Here is a 21,756-nt window from a genome sequence, read left to right as displayed (position 1 = left end):
ATGCTGTGATATTATATTTATTGCCTTGTGTTGTGTTTTGTGCTATTGATCTTAAATGTCAATAAATAAATAAATAAAAATATGTTTAGGTCCTTACGCAAGAGGTCTCACTAGGTGTGCAAATAAGCCTTTTTTGCCACATAATTTTGCGTCCTGAAACCAATATTTTACTTGAAACGGCCGTAACAAAGCTGACTGACTTTTTGTCTCCTTCAGTTTAGTAGTACAAAAGAATTCAGTATCATGAATCAAGCTTATTCAAACTGTTTCATATTTCTTGTGTGTTGCCCCCATAAATATTAAAGAGTTTACCAGTGTGTGTCGTCCCATACAAAACATAGAATTTTTCATTTTCTTTTGTGTGTGTTGCCCCCATAAAATACTATAGAGTTTTCCAGTGTGTGTTGTCAATATCATGAATCTGATATCTATTTCAGGGCAAGCAACCAGTATCCCTTCCCTAAGCAAGCTCCACACACCAGCTGTAAATCAACAAATCACAACACTACCTCCAGCATGCCTCCTCCAACATGCAGGGGATCAACAAATCACAGAACAGCAGGGCAGAGGACAACAAGTGTATATGTGTCATATAAAATTACAGGACAAACTACAAAGAGCGTGAAAAGATCCAGCCGTAAGTGCTGACGGGTTTTCATGGTACATGCGTGCGCTTTTTTTCAAACATTTTTTATTTTTCTTGTGTGTTACCCCATAAAACACTAAAGAGTGTTTCAGTGTGTGTTACCCCATAAAAGAACTTAAAATTTTTCTTTATTTTGTGTGTGTTGCCCCATACAAAACATAAAGTTTTTCATTTTTTTGTGTGTTGCGGAATACAAACATAAAGTTTTTCACGTTACACGCATGCGCTTTTTGAAACTTATTATTCATTCTTCGTGTGTGTTGCCCCATAAAACACTAAAGAGTTTTTCAGTGTGTGTTGCCCCATAAAAAACTTAAAGTTTTTCTTTATTTTGTGTGAGTTGCCCCATACAAAACATAAAGTTTTTCATTTTTTTGTGTGTTGCCGAATAAAAATATAAAGTTTTTCACGTTACACGCGTGCCCTTCTTGAAACTTATTCATTTTTCTTGTGTGTTGCCCCCATACAATACTAAACAGTTTTCCAGTGTGTATTGTCGCATAAAAATCTTAAAATTTTTCATTTTTTTTGTGTGAGTTGCCCCATACAAAACATAATGTTTTTCAGATTTTGTTGTGTTGCCCCATACAAAACTTAAAGAGGTTTTTCAAACTTTTGCATCAAACAACAAGATTAAATATGAACTCAAACCGTTTGAACTAGGTGGCGGCAGGGGTTGGACAGGTGGGTGCGCGCGCATTTTTTTTAAAAAACTTTCTCATTTTTTTGTGCGTTGTCCCATGCAAAACTTAAAATTTTTCATTTTTTGTGTGTTGCCCCATACAAAACAGTCATAAAGTTTACAAAAATTGAAAATTTTTCATTTTTTCTAAAGTGTTTAACAATGTGTGTTGTCCCATAAAACACTTAAAATTAAAATTTTTCATTTTTTCTAAAGAGTATACCAGTGTTTGTTGTCCCATAAAAAAACTTAAAATTTTTCATTTTTTTCTAAAGAGTTTAACAATGTGTGCTGCCCCATAAAAACACTTAAAATTAAAATTTTTCATTTTTTTCTAAAGAGTTTACCAGTGTGTGTTGTCCCATAAAAGCACTTAAAATTAAAATCTTTCATTTTTTCTAGAGAGTTTACCAGTTTGTATTGTCCCATAAAAATCATTAAAATTTTTCATTTTTCTTGTGTGTTGCACCATAGAAAACAGTCATAAAGTTTACAAAACTTAAAATTTTTCATTTTTTCTAAAGAGTTTACCAGTGTTTGTTGTCCCATAAAAAACTTAAAATTTTTCATTTTTTCTTGTGTATTGACCCATACAAAACAGTCATAAAGTTTACAAAACTTAAAATTTTTCATTTTTTTTTTTTTTGTGTATTGACCCATACAAAACAGTCATAAAGTTTACGAAATATAAAATTTTTCATTTTTTTGGTGTGTGTTGTCCGATACAAAAAATAAAGTTTTTCGTGTTATGCGTTTGCGCTTATTCAAACTGTTTCATATTTCTTGTGTGTTGCCCCCATAAATGTTAAAGAGTTTACCGGTGTATGTTGTCCCATACAAAACATAAAATTTTTCATTTTCTTTTGTGTGTGTTGCCCCCATAAAATACTATAGAGTTTTCGAGTGTGTGTTGTCAATATCATGAATCTGATATCTATTTCAGGACAAGCAACCAGTATCCCTTCCCTAAGCAAGCTCCACACACCAGCTGTAAATCAACCAATGACAACACTACCTCCAGCATGCCTCCTCCAACATGCAGGGGATCAACCAATCACAGAACAGCAGGGCAGAGGACAACAAGTGTATATGTGTCATATAAAATTACAGGACAGACTGCTCAGAGCGTGAAAAGATCCAGCCGTAAGTGCTGACGGGTTTTCATGGTACATGCGTGCGCTTTTTTTCAAACATTTTTTATTTTTCTTGTGTGTTACCCCATAAAACACTAAAGAGTGTTTCAGTGTGTGTTACCCCATAAAAGAACTTAAAATTTTTCTTTATTTTGTGTGTGTTGCCCCATACAAAACATAAAGTTTTTCATTTTTTTGTGTGTTGCCGAATACAAACATAAAGTTTTTCACGTTACACGCGTGCGCTTTTTGAAACTTATTATTCATTCTTCGTGTGTGTTGCCCCATAAAACACTAAAGAGTTTTTCAGTGTGTGTTGCCCCATAAAAAACTTAAAGTTTTTCTTTATTTTGTGTGAGTTGCCCCATACAAAACATAAAGTTTTTCATTTTTTTGTGTGTTGCCGAATAAAAACATAAAGTTTTTCACGTTACACGCGTGCCCTTCTTGAAACTTATTCATTTTTCTTGTGTGTTGCCCCCATACAATACTAAACAGTTTTCCAGTGTGTATTGTCCCATAAAAATCTTAAAATTTTTCATTTTTTTTGTGTGAGTTGCCCCATACAAAACATAATGTTTTTCAGATTTTGTTGTGTTGCCCCATACAAAACTTAAAGAGGTTTTTCATACTTTTGCATCAAACAACAAGATTAAATATGAACTCAAACCGTTTGAACTAGGTGGCGGCAGGGATTGGACAGGTGGGTGCGCGCGCGTTTTTTTTAAAAAACTTTCTCATTTTTTTGTGCGTTGTCCCATGCAAAACTTAAAATTTTTCATTTTTTGTGTGTTGCCCCATACAAAACAGTCATAAAGTTTACAAAAATTGAAAATTTTTCATTTTTTCTAAAGTGTTTAACAATGTGTGTTGTCCCATAAAACACTTAAAATTAAAATTTTTCATTTTTTCTAAAGAGTATACCAGTGTTTGTTGTCCCATAAAAAACTTAAAATTTTTCATTTTTTCTAAAGGGTTTACCAGTGTGTGTTGTCCCATAAAAGCACTTAAAATTAAAATTTTTCATTTTTTCTAAAGAGTTTACCAGTGTGTGTTGTCCCATAAAAGCACTTCAAATTAAAATTTTTCATTTTTTCTAAAGAGTTTACCAGTTTGTATTGTCCCATAAAAAACATTAAAATTTTTCATTTTTCTTGTGTGTTGCCCCATAGAAAACAGTCATAAAGTTTACAAAACTTAAAATTTTTCATTTCTTCTAAAGAGTTTACCAGTGTTTGTTGTGCCATAAAAAACTTTATTTTTTTTCATTTTTTCTTGTGTATTGACCCATACAAAACAGTCATAAAGTTTACAAAACTTAAAATTTTTCATTTTTTCTAAAGAGTTTAACAATGTGTGTTGTCCCATAAAAAACAATTAAAATTAAAATTTTTCATTTTTTCTAAAGAGTATACCAGTGTTTGTTGTCCCATAAAAAACTTAAAATTTTTCATTTTTTTCTAAAGAGTTTAACAATGTGTGCTGCCCCATAAAAACACTTAAAATTAAAATTTTTCATTTTTTTCTAAAGAGTGTTTCAGTGTGTGTTACCCCATAAAAATCTTAAAATTTTTCAATTTTTTTTGTGTGAGTTGCCCCATACAAAATATAATGTTTTTCAGATTTTGTTGCCCCATACAAAACTTAAAGAGGTTTTTCATACTTTTGCATCAAACAATAAGATTAAATATGAACTCAAACCATTTGAACTAGGTGGCAGAAGGGGTTGGACAGGTGGGTGCGCGCGCATTTTTTAAAAAAACTTTCTCATTTTTTTGTGCGTTGTCCCATGCAAAACTTAAAATTTTTCATTTTTTGTGTGTTGCCCCATACAAAACAGTCATAAAGTTTACAAAAATTTAAAATTTTTCATTTTTTCTAAAGTGTTTAACAATGTGTGTTGTCCCATAAAACACTTAAAATTAAAATTTTTCATTTTTTCTAAAGAGTATACCAGTGTTTGTTGTCCCATAAAAAACTTAAATTTTTTCATTTTTTCTAAAGAGTTTACCAGTGTGTGTTGTCCCATAAAAGCACTTAAAATTAAAATTTGTCATTTTTTCTAAAGAGTTTACCAGTTTGTATTGTCCCATAAAAAACATTAAAATTTTTCATTTTTCTTGTGTGTTGCCCCATAGAAAACAGTCATAAAGTTTACAAAACTTAAAATGTTTCATTTCTTCTAAAGAGTTTACCAGTGTTTGTTGTGCCATAAAAAACTTAAAATTTTTCATTTTTCTTGTGTATTGACACATACAAAACAGTCATAAAGTTTACAAAACTTAAAATTTTTCATTTTTTCTAAAATGTTTAACAATGTGTGTTGTCCCATAAAACACTTAAAATTAAAATTTTTCTTTTTTTTTTTTTTTTGTGTATTGACCCATACAAAACAGTCATAAAGTTTACAAAACTTAAATGTTTTCATTTTTTTTGTGTGTCTTGTCAGATACTTGTCCGATACAAAAAATAAAGTTTTTCGTGTGATGCGTTTGTGCTTATTCAAACTGTTTCATATTTCTTGTGTGTTGCCCCCATAAATATTAAAGAGTTTACCAGTGTGTGTCGTCCCATACAAAACATAGAATTTTTCATTTTCTTTTGTGTGTGTTGCCCCCATAAAATACTATAGAGTTTTCCAGTGTGTGTTGTCAATATCATGAATCTGATATCTATTTCAGGACAAGCAACCAGTATCCCTTCCCTAAGCAAGCTCCACACACCAGCTGTAAATGAACACATCACAACACTACCTCCAGCATGCCTCCTCCAACATGCAGGGGATCAACAAATCACAGAACAGCAGGGCAGAGGACAACAAGTGTATATGTGTCATATAAAATTACTGGACAAACTACACAGAGCGTGAAAAGATCCAGCTGTAAGTGCTGACGGGTTTTCATGGTACACGCGTGCACTTTTTTCAAACATTTTTTATTTTTCTTGTGTGTTACCCCATAAAACACTAAAGAGTGTTTCAGTGTGTGTTACCCCATAAAAGAACTTAAAATTTTTCTTTATTTTGTGTGTGTTGCCCCATACAAAACAAAGTTTTTCATTTTTTTGTGTGTTGCCGAATACAAACATTAAGTTTTTCACGTTACACGCATGCACTTTTTGAAACTTATTATTCATTCTTCGTGTGTGTTGCCCCATAAAAAACTTAAAGTTTTTCTTTATTTTGTGTGAGTTGCCCCATACAAAACATAAAGTTTTTCATTTTTTTGTGTGTTGCCGAATAAAAACATAAAGTTTTTCACGTTACACGCGTGCCCTTCTTGAAACTTATTCATTTTTAGCTCATCTGATTTTTTGAAAAAAAAATGATGAGTTATTGTCATCACTTGAGCGGTTGTCGGCGTCGGCGTTGCCTGGTTAAGTTTTATGTGTAGGTCAGCTTTTCTCCTAAACTATCAAAGCTATTGCTTTGAAACTTGGAATACTTGTTCACCATCATAAGCTGACCCTGTATAGCAAGAAACATAACTCCATCTTGCTTTTTGCAAGATTTATGGCCCCTTTTGTACTTAGAAAATATCAGATTTCTTGGTTAAGTTTTATGTTTAGGTCAACTTTTCTCCTAAACTATCAAAGCTATTGCTTTGAAACTTGGAATACTTGTTCACCATCATAAGCAGACCCTGTACATCAAGAAACATAACTCCATCTTGCTTTTTGCAAGATTTATTGCCCCTTTTGGACTTCGAAAATCAGTTTTCTTGGTTAAGTTTTATGTTTAGGTCAGCTTTTATCCTAAACTATCAAAGCTATTGCTTTAAAACTTGCAACACTTGTTCACCATCATAAGTTGACCCTGTACAGCAAGAACCATAACTCCATCCTGCTTTTTGCAAGATTTATGGCCCCTTTTGGACTTAGAAAATATCAGATTTCTTGGTTAAGTTTTATGTTTAGGTCAACTTTTTCTCTTAAACTATCGAAGCTATTGCTTTGAAACTTGCAACACTTGTTCACCATCATAAGCTGACCCTGTACAGCAAGCAACATAACTCCATCCTGCTTTTTGCAATAATTATTGCCCCTTTTGGACTTAGAAAATCATTTTCTTGGTTGAATATTATGTTTAAGTCAACTTTTCTCATAAACTATCAAAGCTATTGCTTTAAAACTTGCAATAGTTTTTCACCATCATAAGTGGACACTGTACATCAAGAAACATAACTTTATTCTGCTTTTTGCAAGAATGATGGCCCTTTTTAGACTTAGAAAATCATGGGTAGGACAATATTTCTAATACACAAAAAAAATCAGATGAGCGTCAGCACCCGCAAGGCGGTGCTCTTGTTCGTGTGTTGCACCCATACAATACTAAACAGTTTTCCAGTGTGTATTGTCCCATAAAAATCTTAAAATTTTTCATTTTTTTTGTGTGAGTTGCCCCATACAAAACATAATGTTTTTCAGATTTTGTTGTGTTGCCCCATACAAAACTTAAAGAGGCTTTTCATACTTTTGCATTAAACAATAAGATTAAATATGAACTCAAACCGTTTGAACTAGGTGGCGGCAGGGGTTGGACAGGTGGGTGCGCGCGCGTTTTTTAAAAAAACTTTCTCATTTTTTTGTGCGTTGTCCCATGCAAAACTTAAAGTTTTTCATTTTTTGTGTGTTGCCCCATACAAAACAGTCATAAAGTTTACAAAAATTAAAAAATTTTCATTTTTTCTAAAGTTTTTAACAATGTGTGTTGTCCCATAAAACACTTAAATTAGAATTTTTCATTTTTTCTAAAGAGTTTAATAATGTGTGTTGTCCCATAAAAACACTTTAAATTAAAATTTTTCATTTTTTCTAAAGAGTTTACCAGTGTGTGTTGTCCCATAAAAGCACTTAAAATTAAAATTTGTCATTTTTTCTAAAGAGTTTACCAGTTTGTATTGTCCCATAAAAAACATTAAAATTTTTCATTTTTCTTGCCCCATAGAAAACAGTCATAAAGTTTACAAAACTTAAAATTTTTCATTTTTTTCTAAAGAGTTTACCAGTGTTTGTTGTGCCATAAAAACTTAAAATTTTTCATTTTTCTTGTGTATTGACCCATACAAAACAGTCATAAAGTTTACAAAACTTAAAATTTTTCATTTTTTCTAAAGAGTTTAACAATGTGTGTTGTCCCATAAAAGCACTTAAAATTAAAATTTGTCATTTTTTCAAAAGAGTTTACCAGTTTGTATTGTCCCATAAAAAACATTAAAATTTTTCATTTTTCTTGCCCCATAGAAAACAGTCAAAGTTTACAAAACTTAAAATTTTTCATTTCTTCTAAAGAGTTTACCAGTGTTTGTTGTGCCATAAAAACTTAAAATTTTTCATTTTTCTTGTGTATTGACACATACAAAACAGTCATAAAGTTTACAAAACTTAAAATTTTTCATTTTTTCTAAAGAGTTTAACAATGTGTGTTGTCCCATAAAAACAATTAAAATTAAAATTTTTCATTTTTTCTAAAGAGTATACCAGTGTTTGTTGTCCCATAAAAATCTTAAAAATTTTCATTTTTTTTGTGCGAGTTGCCCCATAGAAAACATAATGTTTTTCAGATTTTGTTGTGTTGCCCCATACAAAACTTAAGAGGTTTTTCATACTTTTGGACCAAACAATAAGATTAAGTATGAACTCCAACTATTTGAACTAGGTGGTGGTAGGGGTTGGACAGGTGCGTGCACGCTTTTAAAAAAAAACAAAAAAACTTTCTCTCTTTTTTGTGCGTTGTCCCATGCAAAACTTAAAATTTTTCATTTTTTGTGTGTTGCCCCATACAACAGTCAAAGTTTACAAAAATTAAAATTTTTTCATTTTTTCTTAAGAGTTTACCAATGTGTGTTGTCCCATAAAAACACTTAAAATGAAATTTTTTAATTTTTTCTTAAGAGTTTACCAGTGTTTGTTGTCACATAAAAAACTTAAAAATTTTCAATTTTTTTTTGTGTATTGACCCATACAAAACAGTCATAAAGTTTACAAAACATACATGTTTTCATTTTTTTTGTGTGTGTTGTCCGATACTTGTCCGATACAAAAAATAAAGTTTTTGGTGTTATGCGTTTGCGCTTATCGCATAGTGTGGCAGTTTTCCTTTGATCTTTGCACTAGGTTAAACATGGTAACACAGATTAATACTACAAAATCTGTGCCGATATTTTACAAAACTGTTACGATATATATCAACACAGAAATCTCTATAGAGTTTCATTTGAAAAAAAAAAACTGTTGCGATATATATCAGCACAGTAAAACTGTTCCGATATATATCGCAACACTTTTTCTCTATTGAGGTCCTATCAAGGGAGTATAATTTTTTTCCTTTCAAAGAAAAGATTATTTTAGCTCCAATTTACAGATCACAGAGAAAGAATTGTCACAAACACCTACATTTATAAAGTAAAAGAATAAATAAACTAGAATATTTCAAAAACTTGATAGTTATTGCCAAATTCAGAAATACATGAAATATATGAAATTCTGAGATTTCTCAAATGTTTCTTTTTCTTTGATTTTTTTTACAAACAAAACAACAAGTTTTACAATATGTTTGGCCAATGAAATGCAAAGATTTAAAACCAATGCAGAAATCTGTTGGATGTTTTTATCTGGGGAACAAGTTTTTCTAAAACAAGTTCTGGTGTTTCAGTCAGCGAGGCGCAGAAAGGGAATCAAAAGAGTAAAAATAATAATAAACAAATTTAAATGAAAATAATATATAAATTTTAATGATAAACTATGCGATAAAACAGTTATAATATGTAATGCTCGTGTGTTACCAGGATATATCAGAGCTGCCTCGACGATATGTGCAGAGAAAAATAGCGAGATGTACCCCTAGCTCTGATATATCCTGGTAACACTCTCTCACACATACTATAACTATTACTTATTCAAACTGTTTCATATTTCTTGTGTGTTGCCCTCATAAATATTAAAGAGTTTACTGGAGTGTGTCGTCCGATACAAAACAAAACTTTTCATTTTCTTTTGTGTGTGTTGCCCCCATAAAATACTATAGAGTTTTCCAGCGTGTGTTGTCAATATCATGAATCTGATATCTATTTCAGGACAAGCAACCAGTATCCCTTCCCTAAACACTGTCACCTGTGTACCAAAAATTATTTAAATTGGTCAAGCCTTTCATGAGTTATCATTGGGAACCCATGCAAAACCAACGGACCGACCGACCGCCAAGCTCACTCCTATATACCCCCCCCCCCCCAAACTTCGTTTTGTGGGGGTATAACGATGGACCAATCCATTTTAGAAATTTAGCAGGCTAAATATTAATGTAGTTTTTATTTTGAGAATGAAATACTACTCATTTTACACAAACAGGATCACCAAATCATGATTTATTTCTTAAAGGGGCTAACTCACACATTTTAGGCAAGAATAATTTCTCCCTAAAAAACACATAAAGTGAGTACTCTGAAAGTGACTAGTGGTACAAACTTACTGACATAAGAATTTTGCAAGATATTCTAATAAATATTGTGCAGAAAGTAGTAAACCATTGCAAAGCTCTTGAAATAATGCAGAAAACTTACATTCTTCTTGCAGTTTAATCAGTTTCTTATTTTCAGCCACTTTATCATTTTTTCAGTGTCATATACTTTCTGTGCCAACTTGGTTAAAATGAACATGTTGAAAAATTTCACCCAAACTTTGGGCGAGTAGCTTTAAAATGAGCTTGAATAAAGTTTGATTTTACAAAAGTATTATGGTAATACCGTATTTACCCTAAGTCTTGGGACAGCATAAAATAATTATTTTTTTCACTGTCCCAAGACTTATTTCCCGAAAAATAATTATTTTGAAAAGTGTCCCAAAAATATGGACACAATTCTCGGTCATCGGGTAACATCCCCCACCCACCCGTGTTGAAAGCGAAAAAATAAACGTTTAACGATTATCGGTAATTATTCTGTTGATAAACAAAGTAATTGGCCTTGTTTTCATCATCAATTAACACCCCCTCAAAGAGCTAAAAGTGTGTCGGTATCATGACATTAGAAGTGGAGATCAAAGCGGTATAGTTTCCCCGAGATTTTCATGGCATTACGTCATGTTTTCGCGCCAAGTTGTACATCACTGTTTGATCGTACCGCCTCGGTTCTTTAAAGAGCTGAGAAGTAGATCTAGTGTTGTGAAAATCAATGAAAAAAACTTCTTTTTAATTTGTTAAAGTGAATGTGCAATATCCCGTATAAACTGACAGGTAAACGTGTCAAACTATAATAGCGGATATCTTACCTCTGTGACCTATTTGCCCTCAAGGAAATTTCAAAACGGTTTGAGAAGAATATCTTAATATAAAGTGTCGTGTCAAAAAATACATGTACATGCACAAAGATTCATTCAAAACTTATTAAAAAACGCAACAACATCATTGTTTTTGTTTTTTAAACCGCGTCCCGATTTTCTATTTACGTTCACGAGGTCACGTAACAGAAATCTGTTTGCCAAAAAATCGTTTTACTTCATATTTTTAAATTGCTGCCGCTTTTTCATTATTTAAGATTTTTCTATTCTGTTTTTTTGCACTTTCTGGTCAAAAGTCTGAATTTTATGCCTATAGTTTGCATCATTTATTTACTTTTAGAAAGAAATAAATATTTAGGATCGCGCTGTTTGAAATTTTGCAAGTAATTTTATGAAAATTCGACTATTTTTATAGAATTTTGCCTACATTTCTGTCGATACCTTTTTAAAATCGTTATAGAATTCAAATTATATTACTTCTCAATCTACGTTGAAAATCTGAAGCGATAAAATCAAAAAATGAATGTGTGACGCGCGTTTTTTGTATACGTGTCAATAAACAAAAGTAACGGCGTTGTAAGTTAGACATTACGATAGGTCGCACGTGCTCGTGGAATGGAAAATTACCGGCATGGCGTTTTGATAGCTGTACGATTCGCGGGTAAATTCCAGTCAGTGGTAAATAAAAATAACTAACTAACGGAAAACGGACTTCCTGGCTGCAGTAAAAAAAAATATACAACACTTAACTGGTATGGTAAAAAAACACTTTACTGTCAAAAGAATAAGTAAAAACACGACACGAAAATGTTAAAAAAAATAATCTTTGGTTCTTATAATTATTTGACATTTTGATCGATACAAAACCATACAATGTATAATAACGGTATACGACTTACATTTTGAATCAGTAACAACCATAGTCCCAACACTTAGGGACGAAAAATATGCTGAGAAAATACATGTCCGAAAAATTAGGGACAAGAAAAATAATTATTTTTCCAGATTTTAAGGGTGTCCCAAGATTTAGGGTGTCCCAAGACTTAGGGAAAATACGGTAATTCAGCAAGTGTACATATTTTCATTTCGAGATAAAAATCCTATGAGACTGTTTTTTCTATATGTTTACATTGTAATCGATAACTCTCTTATCACAAATATGGCGAGACACTATTCCCTTGAGGATCTTAGTTCACTTGAGCGAATTTTGTGATCCCTGACCACTTTCCTCGTAATTTTCTTTGATTGAATCACTTGAAATCATAGGTAACTCTAGCATTCTGCTCATAACATTGTGATTTTAAGCATAGATCTGTGTTTTTACTGTAGTTTTAAGAGCCACTAGTTACAGCTAAAATTGATTATGCAACATCAATAAGTCTTCTTAATAACCTTTTAACTCAGTCAGTATATGATTAATTTTCAGATATAACGCAGTCTCCTTCATTAATGTCATCATCACCATTTTTTATCATACTCATTATCATCATCAACCTTATTGTCATCCCTATATTCATCATCATTATCATCACCACTATTTTTATCATCCATCAGTGTCATCACCATTGTTGCCATCCTCGTTATCATCATCATCAACACCACTGTTGCAGGTCTCATTATTATCAACATCACCACCATTGTTGCCATCCTCATTAACATCAGCATTGCCATTCTTGCCATCCCCATCATTGCCATTTTTACCATCCTCGTTAACATCATCATCATTGCCATTCTTACCATCCTCATTAACATCATCATCATTGCCATTCTTACCATCCCCATTAACATTGTCATCATTGCCTTCTTGCCATCCTCATTGCCATTCTTACCATCCCCATTAACATTGTCATCATTGCCTTCTTGCCATCCTCATTGCCATTCTTACCATCCCCATTAACATCATCATCATTGCCTTCTTGCCATCCTCATTGCCATTCTTACCATCCCCATTAACATCATCATCATTGCCTTCTTGCCATCCTGATTAACATCATCATCATTGCCATTCTTACCATCCCCATTAACATCATCATCATTATTATCCTCATTCTTTCCTTCCTCATTATCATTGGTGTCATCCATCAACATCATCATCATTGCTGTCATCCTCATTATTATCATCATCTTCGTTATTTCTGTGGTTTTATATCAGCGACAACTTTTTCACAGTCCATCTAGAGAGTTAACAATAATTATTGTACATGGAATAACTTGCAAATCCTATAAAATAATAGTAATGATAATTAGAGCTGCTTTTGAGAAATGCACATGTCTCCCACAACTGCCTAATCATCTAAATAGTAAGTCAGTCTTTATATACTGTTTACTCACTACAAATATACCTTTGAAGAGTAAAAAGGCAGATTTTGGGTAATTCAAGGGCCATAATTCAAAAGTGCCTGGGCAGATTTAGCTAGTTATTGAATTTGGCTGAGGACTTTTTGGCAAACACATTTTGCTCAAGTTTGGTGAAGATAGGATGAGAAATGTTCGACTTAGAGCGTGGATAAGAGAAACAAGAGCTGTCCATAAGACAGCACGCTCGACTTTCCTCAGTGCTTGACTCTGAATTAGAGCTTTGCCAGTAAAAGGGGCATAAATCTGTCAAAATTCTAATCAGAGTTATGGGGATTGTTTCTTATGGTGTAGCCTTTGATAGTAAATAACTATTTTAAGTTTCAAGTCAATAGCTTTGATAGTAACAGAGATATTGGACGTTGCATAAAACTTTAACCAAAAAGTTCTAAGTTATGGGGACTGTTTCTCCTGGTGTGGACATTGATAGTAAATAACTAATTTAAGTTTCAAGTCAAAAGCTTTGATAGTAACAGAGATATCTGACTTCATCAAAAACGTTAACCAAACAAGAGGACCATGATGGTCCTGAATCGCTCACCTCTTCCCACATGACCCAGTTTTGAGTATGACGTCATTATTTGACATAGTGACCTAGTTTTTGAGCTCATGTGACCCAGTTTTGAACTTGACCTAGATATTACCAAGATAAAAATTCTGACCAATTTTCATGAAGATCCATTTAAAAATATGGTCTCTACAGAGGTCACAAGGTTTTTCTATTATTTGACCCGTTGACCTAGTTTTCGAAGGTACGTGACCCTGTTTTGAACTTTACCTAGATATCATCAAGGTGAACATTCACACTAATTTTCATGAAGATCTCGTGAAAAATATGGCCTCTAGAGAGGTCACAAGGTTTTTCTATTTTTATACCTACTGGCCTAGTTTTTGACCGCATGTGACCCAGTTTCGAAACTGACCTAAATATCATCAAGGTGAACATTCAGATTAATTTTCATGAAGATCCATTGAAAAATATGGCCTCTAGAGAGGTCAAAAGATTTTGATAATTTTAGACCTACTGACCTAGTTTTTGACCGCAGTTGACCCAGTTTCAAACTTGACCTAGATATCATCAAGATGAACATTCAGACCAACTTTCATACAGATCCCATGAAAAGTATGGCCTCTAGAGAGGTCAAAAGGTTTTTTTATTATTTGACCTACTGACCTAGTTTTTTAAGGCACGTGACCCAGTTTCAAACTTGACCTAGATATCATCAAGATGAACATTCTGACCAACTTTCATAAAGATCCAATGAAAAATGTGACCTCAAGAGTGGTCACAAGCAAAAGTTTACGGACGGACGCACGCACGGACGACGGACACCGCACAATCACAAGAGCTCACCTTGTCACTTTGTGACAGGTGAGCTAAAAATTCTAAGTTAAAAAGGGGCATAAATCTGTCAAAATTCAAATCAGAAATATAGGGATTGTTTCTCCTGGTGTAGACTTTGATAGTAAATAACTATTTTAAGTTTCAAGTCAATAACTCTGTTAGTAACAGACATATTTGACTTTATCAAAAATCTTTAACCAACGGTAACGCCGACGCTGGAGCGAGATTCCATAGCTTCAAAAAGTCAAGCTAAAAAGGCCGATTTTCGGTAATTCAAGGGCCATAATTCAGGAGTGCCTGGGCTGATTTGGCTATTATCGAACTTGGCCGAGGACAAATCTATCGTCAAACACATTTTGTTCAAGTTTGGTGAAGATCAGATGAGGAATATTCGACTTAGATTTGGACAAGAGTAAAAATGCCGATTTTCCGTAAATCAAGGGCCATAATACCGAAGTGCCTAGGCCAATTTGGCTAGTTATCGAACTTGGCGGAGGTCTTATGGTCAAACACATTTTGTTCAAGTTTGGTGAAGATTGGATAAGAAATGTTCAACTTAGAGTGCGGACAAGGTTTGTGACAGACAGACACTCACACACATACAAACACAGATAGCAGTAAATCAATATATCTCCCACACCACTGTGTAGTTGGAGACATAATAATAATAATTCAAATAATAATTCAAATAATAATAAAATCTTTATTTAATGAAGGTAACATACAAAGAGTACATAACATGAAAATGAAACATAAAGTTTAACTTATTTTCAGTATGGCCTTCAGTTAACAACAACAATACACATGAATACAAACATTTACGATTTCACAAAATCATATAAAAAGTGTATCAATGTATCAAATAAAAGCTTCCCATTTATCCATCTGACAGACACGCACATAATTATATGAATATTAAAGAGAATAAACAAACAACAGCAAACAAAAATAATAATAAACAAGAGGGCCAAGATGACCCTAGGTCGCTCACCTGTGAAACACCATAAGAGTTTAAACATGTTTGACCTAGCAATTTCATGGAAACAAATATTCTGGGCAATTTTCATTAGCATTGGACCAAAAATGTGGTCTCTTGAGTTTAAACAAGTATTTTATTTGATATGACCTAGTGACCTAGTTTTTGATCCCAGATGACCCGTATTCAAATTTGACTTAGATTTCACCAAGGCAATCATTCTGACCAAATTTCATGAAGATCAACTGAAAAATACAGCTTCTATCGCATACACAAGGTTTTTCCTTGATTTGACCTAGTGACCTAGTTTTTGACCCCAGATGCAAATATCTGAACTTGACCTAGATTTCATCAAGGCAATCAATCTGACCAAATTTCATAAGGATCTATTGAAAAATACAGCCTCTATCGTATACACAAGGTCTTTCTTTGATTTGACCTAGTGACCTACTTCTTGACCCCAGATGACCCATATTTAAACTTGACCTAGATTTCATCAAGGCAATCATTCTGACCATATTTCATGAAAATCAATTGAAAAATACAGCCTCTCGCATACACAAGGCTTTTCTTTGATTTGACCTAGTGACCTAGTTTTTGACCCCAGATGACCCATTTTCGAACTCGGCCTAGATTTCATCAATGTAATCATTCTGACCAATATTCATGAAGATCAATTGAAAAACAATCTGACTAAAGTACATCTCCTATTACGCTACGCATAGGATCTAATAACGACCTATTCATAGCCTCGTTCCTACGACCCTTTCGCTAGCCAATCAGAGCTTAACTTACAAAATTTAGCAAATCTACCTGTAGCCTTGACTTTTGATATTTACAATTCTTATGTCGAAATGTGTCAGATAGCCGGTTAGCTCAGTCGGTAGGCCACTTGCTTAGTAATTGAGGGGTCCCGGGTTCGAGCCCTGGAATAATTTCTTACTCTTTGACATTCTAACAAGTCGTCTCATTGGTTAAAATAAAAAAAGCAATACTGGAAATCCAAAATATACAGAAGACGTATGTGAATGGATCGTTCTCAGATCTTCGTTTAGAAGATCAAGTACTTCAGTCAGATTGAATTGAAAAATACAGCCTCTATTGCATACACAAGGTTTTTCCTTGATGTGACCTAGTTTTTGATCCCAGATGACCCATATTTAAACTTGACCTAGATTTCATCAAGGCAATCTTTCTGACCAAATTTCATAAGGATCAACTGAAAAATACAGCCTCTATCGCATACACAAGGTTTTTCTTTTATTTGACCTAGTGACCTACTTCTTAACCCCAGATGACCCATATTTAAACTCTATCTAGATTTCATCAATCAATCATTCTGACCATGTTTCATGAAAATCAATTGAAAAATACAGCCTCTATCGCATACACAAGGCTTTTCTTTGATTTGACCTAGTGACCTAGTTTTTGAAGCCAGATAACCCATTTTCGAACTCAGCCTAGATTTCATCAACATAATCATTCTGACCAATATTCATGAAGATCGATTGAAAAATACAGCCTCTATCGCATACACAAGGTTTTTCCTTAATTTGACCTAGTGACCTAGTTTTTGACCCCAGATGACCCATTTTCGAATTCGGCCTAGATTTCATCAAGGCAATCATTCTGACCGAAATTCATGAAGATCAACTGAAAAATACAGCCTCTATCGCATACACAAGGTTTTTCTTTGATTTGACCTAGTGTCCTAGTTTTTAACACCAGATGACCCATTTCAGAACTTGGCCTAGATTTCTTCAAGGTAATCATTCTGACCAAATTTCAAGAAGATCAGTTGAAAAATACAGCCTCTATCGCATACACAAGCTAAATGTTGACGGACGACTGACGACAGACAGACAGACGACGGACACTGGACATCGAGTGATCGAAAAACTCACCTGAGCATTGTCTCAGGTGAGCTAAAAGTAAATGGCATCATTATATGTAAAAACTGGAAGAACATATTTAAGCACTGGACTGTAACATGAACAAAGTTGTTTGAAATTATTTTTGAATGTTTGTAATGTCCTTAATTTCAGCAGGTATTTTAAACAAGAGGGTCATGATAACCCTGGATCGCTCACCTGAGTAATATGAGCTATATGTTTCAAATGTCAAACTGATGCTAAATATTAAGAAAATAGGTCAGTAGCTCATATTTATGGTCACTGAAAGTCAGTTTTAAGATCGGTGTGCAAAACTGTACATGTCATCCAAATTTCAAGGCTGTATCTTAAAAAAACAGGAAAGTAGGTCAAGGTCACAGTCAGGTGACCCCTAATCACTTTGGGTCATCATGTAATTAAAATTATACAGTCTAGGAAATATGTCTGATAATTTTTGAAGTATGTTTAACAAGTGACCCCCAGGGTGGGGCCTCTTTTCACCCCAGGGCATAATTTGAACAGTTTTGTTCGAGTTCCACTAGGCAATGCTACATACCGAATGCCAAAGGCCTAGGCCTTAAACTTTCAGACAAGAAGATTCAAAAAAAAATTCCTATACATTAAGTCTATGTTTAACTTGGGACCCCCAGGGCAGGACCTCTTTTCACCCCAGAGGCATACTTTGAACAATTTTGGTAGAGGAACACTAGGCAATGCAACATACCAAATATCAAAAGCCTATGACTTGCAGTTTCAGGCAGAAGATTATTAAAGTTTTTTTCCTATATAAGTCTGTGTAAAACTTGGGACCCCCCTGGGTGGGGCCTCTTTTCAACTCAGGGGCATAATATGAATAAAATTGGTAGAGGACCACTAGGCAATGCAATATACCAAATATCATAAGTCTATGCCTTGCAATTTCAGATAAGAAGATTTTTAAAGTTTTTTCCCATATAAGTCTATGTAAAACTTCAGAACCCCCGGGGCAGGGCCTCTTTTAATCCCAGGGTAATAATTTGAACAACCTTGGTAGAGGACCACAAGGCAATGCTACATACCAAATATCAAAGGCCTAGGTCTTGTGGTTTTAGACGAGAAGATTTTTAAAGACTTTTCCTACATAAGTCTATATAAAACTTGGGACCCCCTGGGTGGGGCCTCATTTCACTCGAGGGACACAATTTGAACAGTCTTCATAGATCCATAAGATGATGTCACATGCCAAATATTACGGCTCTATGCCTTGCAGTTTTGGACAAGAAAATTTTTAAAGTTTTTCCTTTTGGTTGGCAACCAGAGTTCTGCATGGAATTCAATTCTTTGAACAATTTTGAAAGGTGGCCACCCAAGGATCATTCCTATCCTATGAAGTTTGGTGTAATTCTGCCCAGTGGTTTTCAAGAAGAAGATTTTTTTACAAAATGTTGACGGATGCACGATGCAAGACGGACATTGAGCGGTCACAAAAGCTCACCATGAGTCTTTGGCTCAGGTGAGCTAAAAACCAGATATATATGACACACCTTCTGTAATCTCTTTTTCGCATGAACATTTTTCATACCCTAGAAAACATATATTACGTATCATATTTTCTGAATTTAATCTCAGTGGTATGCATAAAAAGACTAAAACTAACTGATAACTAAACTAATTGCTATCTATTTTTAATTAGAACTTCATTAACACTAAATTTAGTCAAACAAGTTTTAACTGTATTAACTACAGTAGATAATCTCCGATCCATTGCACGGAAATGATGCTGTGAGATCACAGGGGCTATAGGATCAGCTGACAATACTGCCTCTAGCACGTCACTTAGCATACCATCTCCAAACATATGTAACCGCAACCAGGTCGACTCTCTTATCCTGAAAAAAAAATTTGTTTAACCTTTAGCCTGCTAAATTTCTAAAATGGACTGGTCTATCATTTAATTTGGGCAATCTCACTTATTATTCAAAGGGTGTTCACTGAAAATTTACTGACTGAACAGCGAACAGTGCAGACCATGATCAACCTGCACCTATGGTCTGCACTGGTTGCAAAGGCAAAATCACTTGCCACCAGCAGGCTAAAGGTTTAAAAAATTCAAAACTGTTCTCTATATTATCTGAATAAAGAGAAGGAACTACAATTTTCTTTTCATTTGAAATAAGTCACTTTTTCTGCTTGATCTGTGAATTTATGCCAATTTAAATGAATAATTAGAGAGAACTAGAGCTATCACTAAAGGTGATGAATGTACCCCCCGCATGCACTGACACAGTACATTGCAATTTGACGCACACAAGATTGCATAATCACGTGGACTGTATGTATATAGACTGTATGTATACAGTAAAGTAACAAAAAACAAAGTCCCATAACTATGCAGAATATTTATCTAAAAGAATGGTACTGATCACTTGTGTGAAGTTTCATTAAATTGTGTGTAAGGGTTTGGTAGATTAGGCATGCACAAGATTGCATATGCAGACTGTATGTACATCAGGGCTTCGGAAATTTGCCGGTTTGTCGGTTTTGGACCGATTTTTGACTTTTCAGACCGATTCGTGAAGTGAAAAAACGAAAAAAATCGGTCCCATAAAAATGGAGAAAAGTATAAATTTCGGTCCGATATCTCAATACACGATCACCTGCCAAGCAAGAAATTGTTGGTCGCACCCTCAGATAATCAATAAACGTGACAAACGGTCTGATTGTCACTTTGATAATCCGCCGTAATTAGCACGTGACGCAATCAGTGCTCGCGCGGCACATCCTTTAATGTTTGCAGACAGCCGACTGCAATGTATTAAACATTTTTGACTGGTTTCCAAATGTTTCTGACTGGATCCAAATCATTTCGACAGGGATCCACTTCTTTTATTTAGAATCCGATGGATGGTTTATTACAATCGCGGTAAAAAACAAAGGGTCACTGCATTTAATCAAAGAGTTATAATTGTGCATTATAGGTCTTTGATTTAATGAGACATCACACGGAAAACTGATAAGAATAATTTTTATAATTAATTTATTTGAAAAATTACATGATTCATTTGTTGGGGCTCCAGTTGAAACAAGTGTGGAAAATCTTCTTTGCAACCCGACTGTACAAAAAAAGAAAATGAAAACAATGGACTGGCAAACACGAATGATAGAGAGAACCGGAGTGGCGCTGTTTATCAAATCGGTCTTTAAAAAACGTTTCAAAATGAAATTTTGTTTACATCAGAAGAGAACATAACTTTATAAAATGTAGTTGCTTATTGAAGTACAACGTAAGTGAAATGAAATATCAGTGGCCAACCCGTGTGACATTTTGGTACTATGCATGCGGGAAATTCGATCTCAGCGTTCACATAACGTAAACATTCGGTCCGCGGCAGAGTATTCTTAAAATACTGAGGCTGTTTAGCAGAGAATATGTTTCGTGTAATTCACTCTGACTCATTGTATTTTATAGAATTCCGTCAAAGAATGAGGAAACATCACAAAGTATCTGCCTTGTGTACGGTACAGAAGTCACGTGCGTTGGCTTTTAGACTAGTTACGTACGCGTTGTCAATGCCCCGGCAATTTTATCCTTGCAAGTATTTTCTTCGAAAAACATCGAAATTTAAACAAAGTAACCATCACACATTACACTGAATAACTGTCTTCATTGTATGGTAACTCGCGGTGACTGGTAACTCAGTTTTAATGCATGACATGCTTATTTCTTTACTCTATCACGTTTTACAAAATATGTAATATTGGGAATGCGGTGGGTGGGGTAGCGCCGATGTCAGGATTTTCATTTCGGACCGATTGAGTTATCAAAATTTCCGGAGCCCTGATGTACATAGTATGTTAACAAGAAACAAAGTCCCATAACTCTGCAATTTTTGTCGCTGAAAGAACCTAACATGCCCCATGCGCAACTACTGTTGATACTGATCACTTGTGTGAAGTTTCATTAAATTGTGTCAAGGGGATGAGGAGAGATGGTGCGCACAAGATTGTGTCTATGTATATAGTACAGTAACAAAAAAAACAAAGTCCGATAACTCTGCAAATTTTTTTTCTGAAAGAACCTAACATGCCCCATGCACAACTACTGTTGTTACTGATCACTTGTGTGAAGTTTCATTAAATTGTGTCAAGGGGATCAGGAGAGATGGTGCGCACAAGATTGTGTCTATGTATATAGTATAGTAACAAAAAAACAAAGTCCCATAACTCTGCAAATTTTTTTTCTAAAAGAACCTAACATGCCCCATGCACAACTACTGTTGGTACTGATCACTTGTGTGAAGTTTCATTAAATTGTGTCAAGGGGATGAGGAGAGATGGTGCGCACAAGATTGTGTCTATGTATATAGTATAGTAACAAAAAAACAAAGTCCCATAACTCTGAATTTTTTTTTCTAAAAGAACCTAACATGCCCCATGCACAACTACTGTTGGTACTGATCACTTGTGTGAAGTTTCA

The 21,756-nt window shown here is 34.1% G+C and overlaps 2 protein-coding genes across 2 annotated transcripts in view; one reads left to right on the top strand and one right to left on the bottom strand.

The window, feature by feature from the left end:
* Window positions 1-230: 230 nt before the first annotated feature.
* On the top strand, window positions 231-5,330 carry LOC123556523 (uncharacterized). Its single transcript, XM_053524171.1, has 3 exons — window positions 231-637; window positions 2,272-2,471; window positions 5,143-5,330. Exons 2-3 carry the CDS (start codon window positions 2,351-2,353, stop codon window positions 5,328-5,330), a joined length of 309 nt encoding a protein of 102 aa, XP_053380146.1. The 5' UTR covers window positions 231-637; window positions 2,272-2,350.
* Window positions 5,331-15,115: 9,785 nt separating this feature from the next.
* Window positions 15,116-21,756, bottom strand: part of LOC123550896 (glycosaminoglycan xylosylkinase-like) — a 153,086-nt gene continuing 146,445 nt past the window's right edge. The window contains exon 9 of the mRNA XM_053524983.1: window positions 15,116-19,168. Coding sequence (XP_053380958.1) covers window positions 18,955-19,168 — 214 coding nt within the window. The 3' untranslated portion in view covers window positions 15,116-18,954. The remainder of the gene's footprint in view (window positions 19,169-21,756) is intronic.

Source organism: Mercenaria mercenaria, chromosome 15, assembly GCF_021730395.1.
Source record: "Mercenaria mercenaria strain notata chromosome 15, MADL_Memer_1, whole genome shotgun sequence".
Lineage (NCBI taxonomy): Eukaryota > Metazoa > Mollusca > Bivalvia > Venerida > Veneridae > Mercenaria > Mercenaria mercenaria.
This window is presented reverse-complemented; position numbering and strand designations above follow the sequence as displayed.

What these genes read in the sequence shown, in the direction of transcription:
- LOC123556523 (XM_053524171.1), top strand. Translation starts at nt 2,351, where the DNA reads ATGCCTCCTCCAACATGCAGGGGATCAACCAATCACAGAACAGCAGGG. An exon ending in GAGCGTGAAAAGATCCAGCC is followed by an intron (nt 2,472 to 5,142) that starts GTAAGTGCTGAC and finishes TATCTATTTCAG; the next exon opens with GACAAGCAACCAGTATCCCT.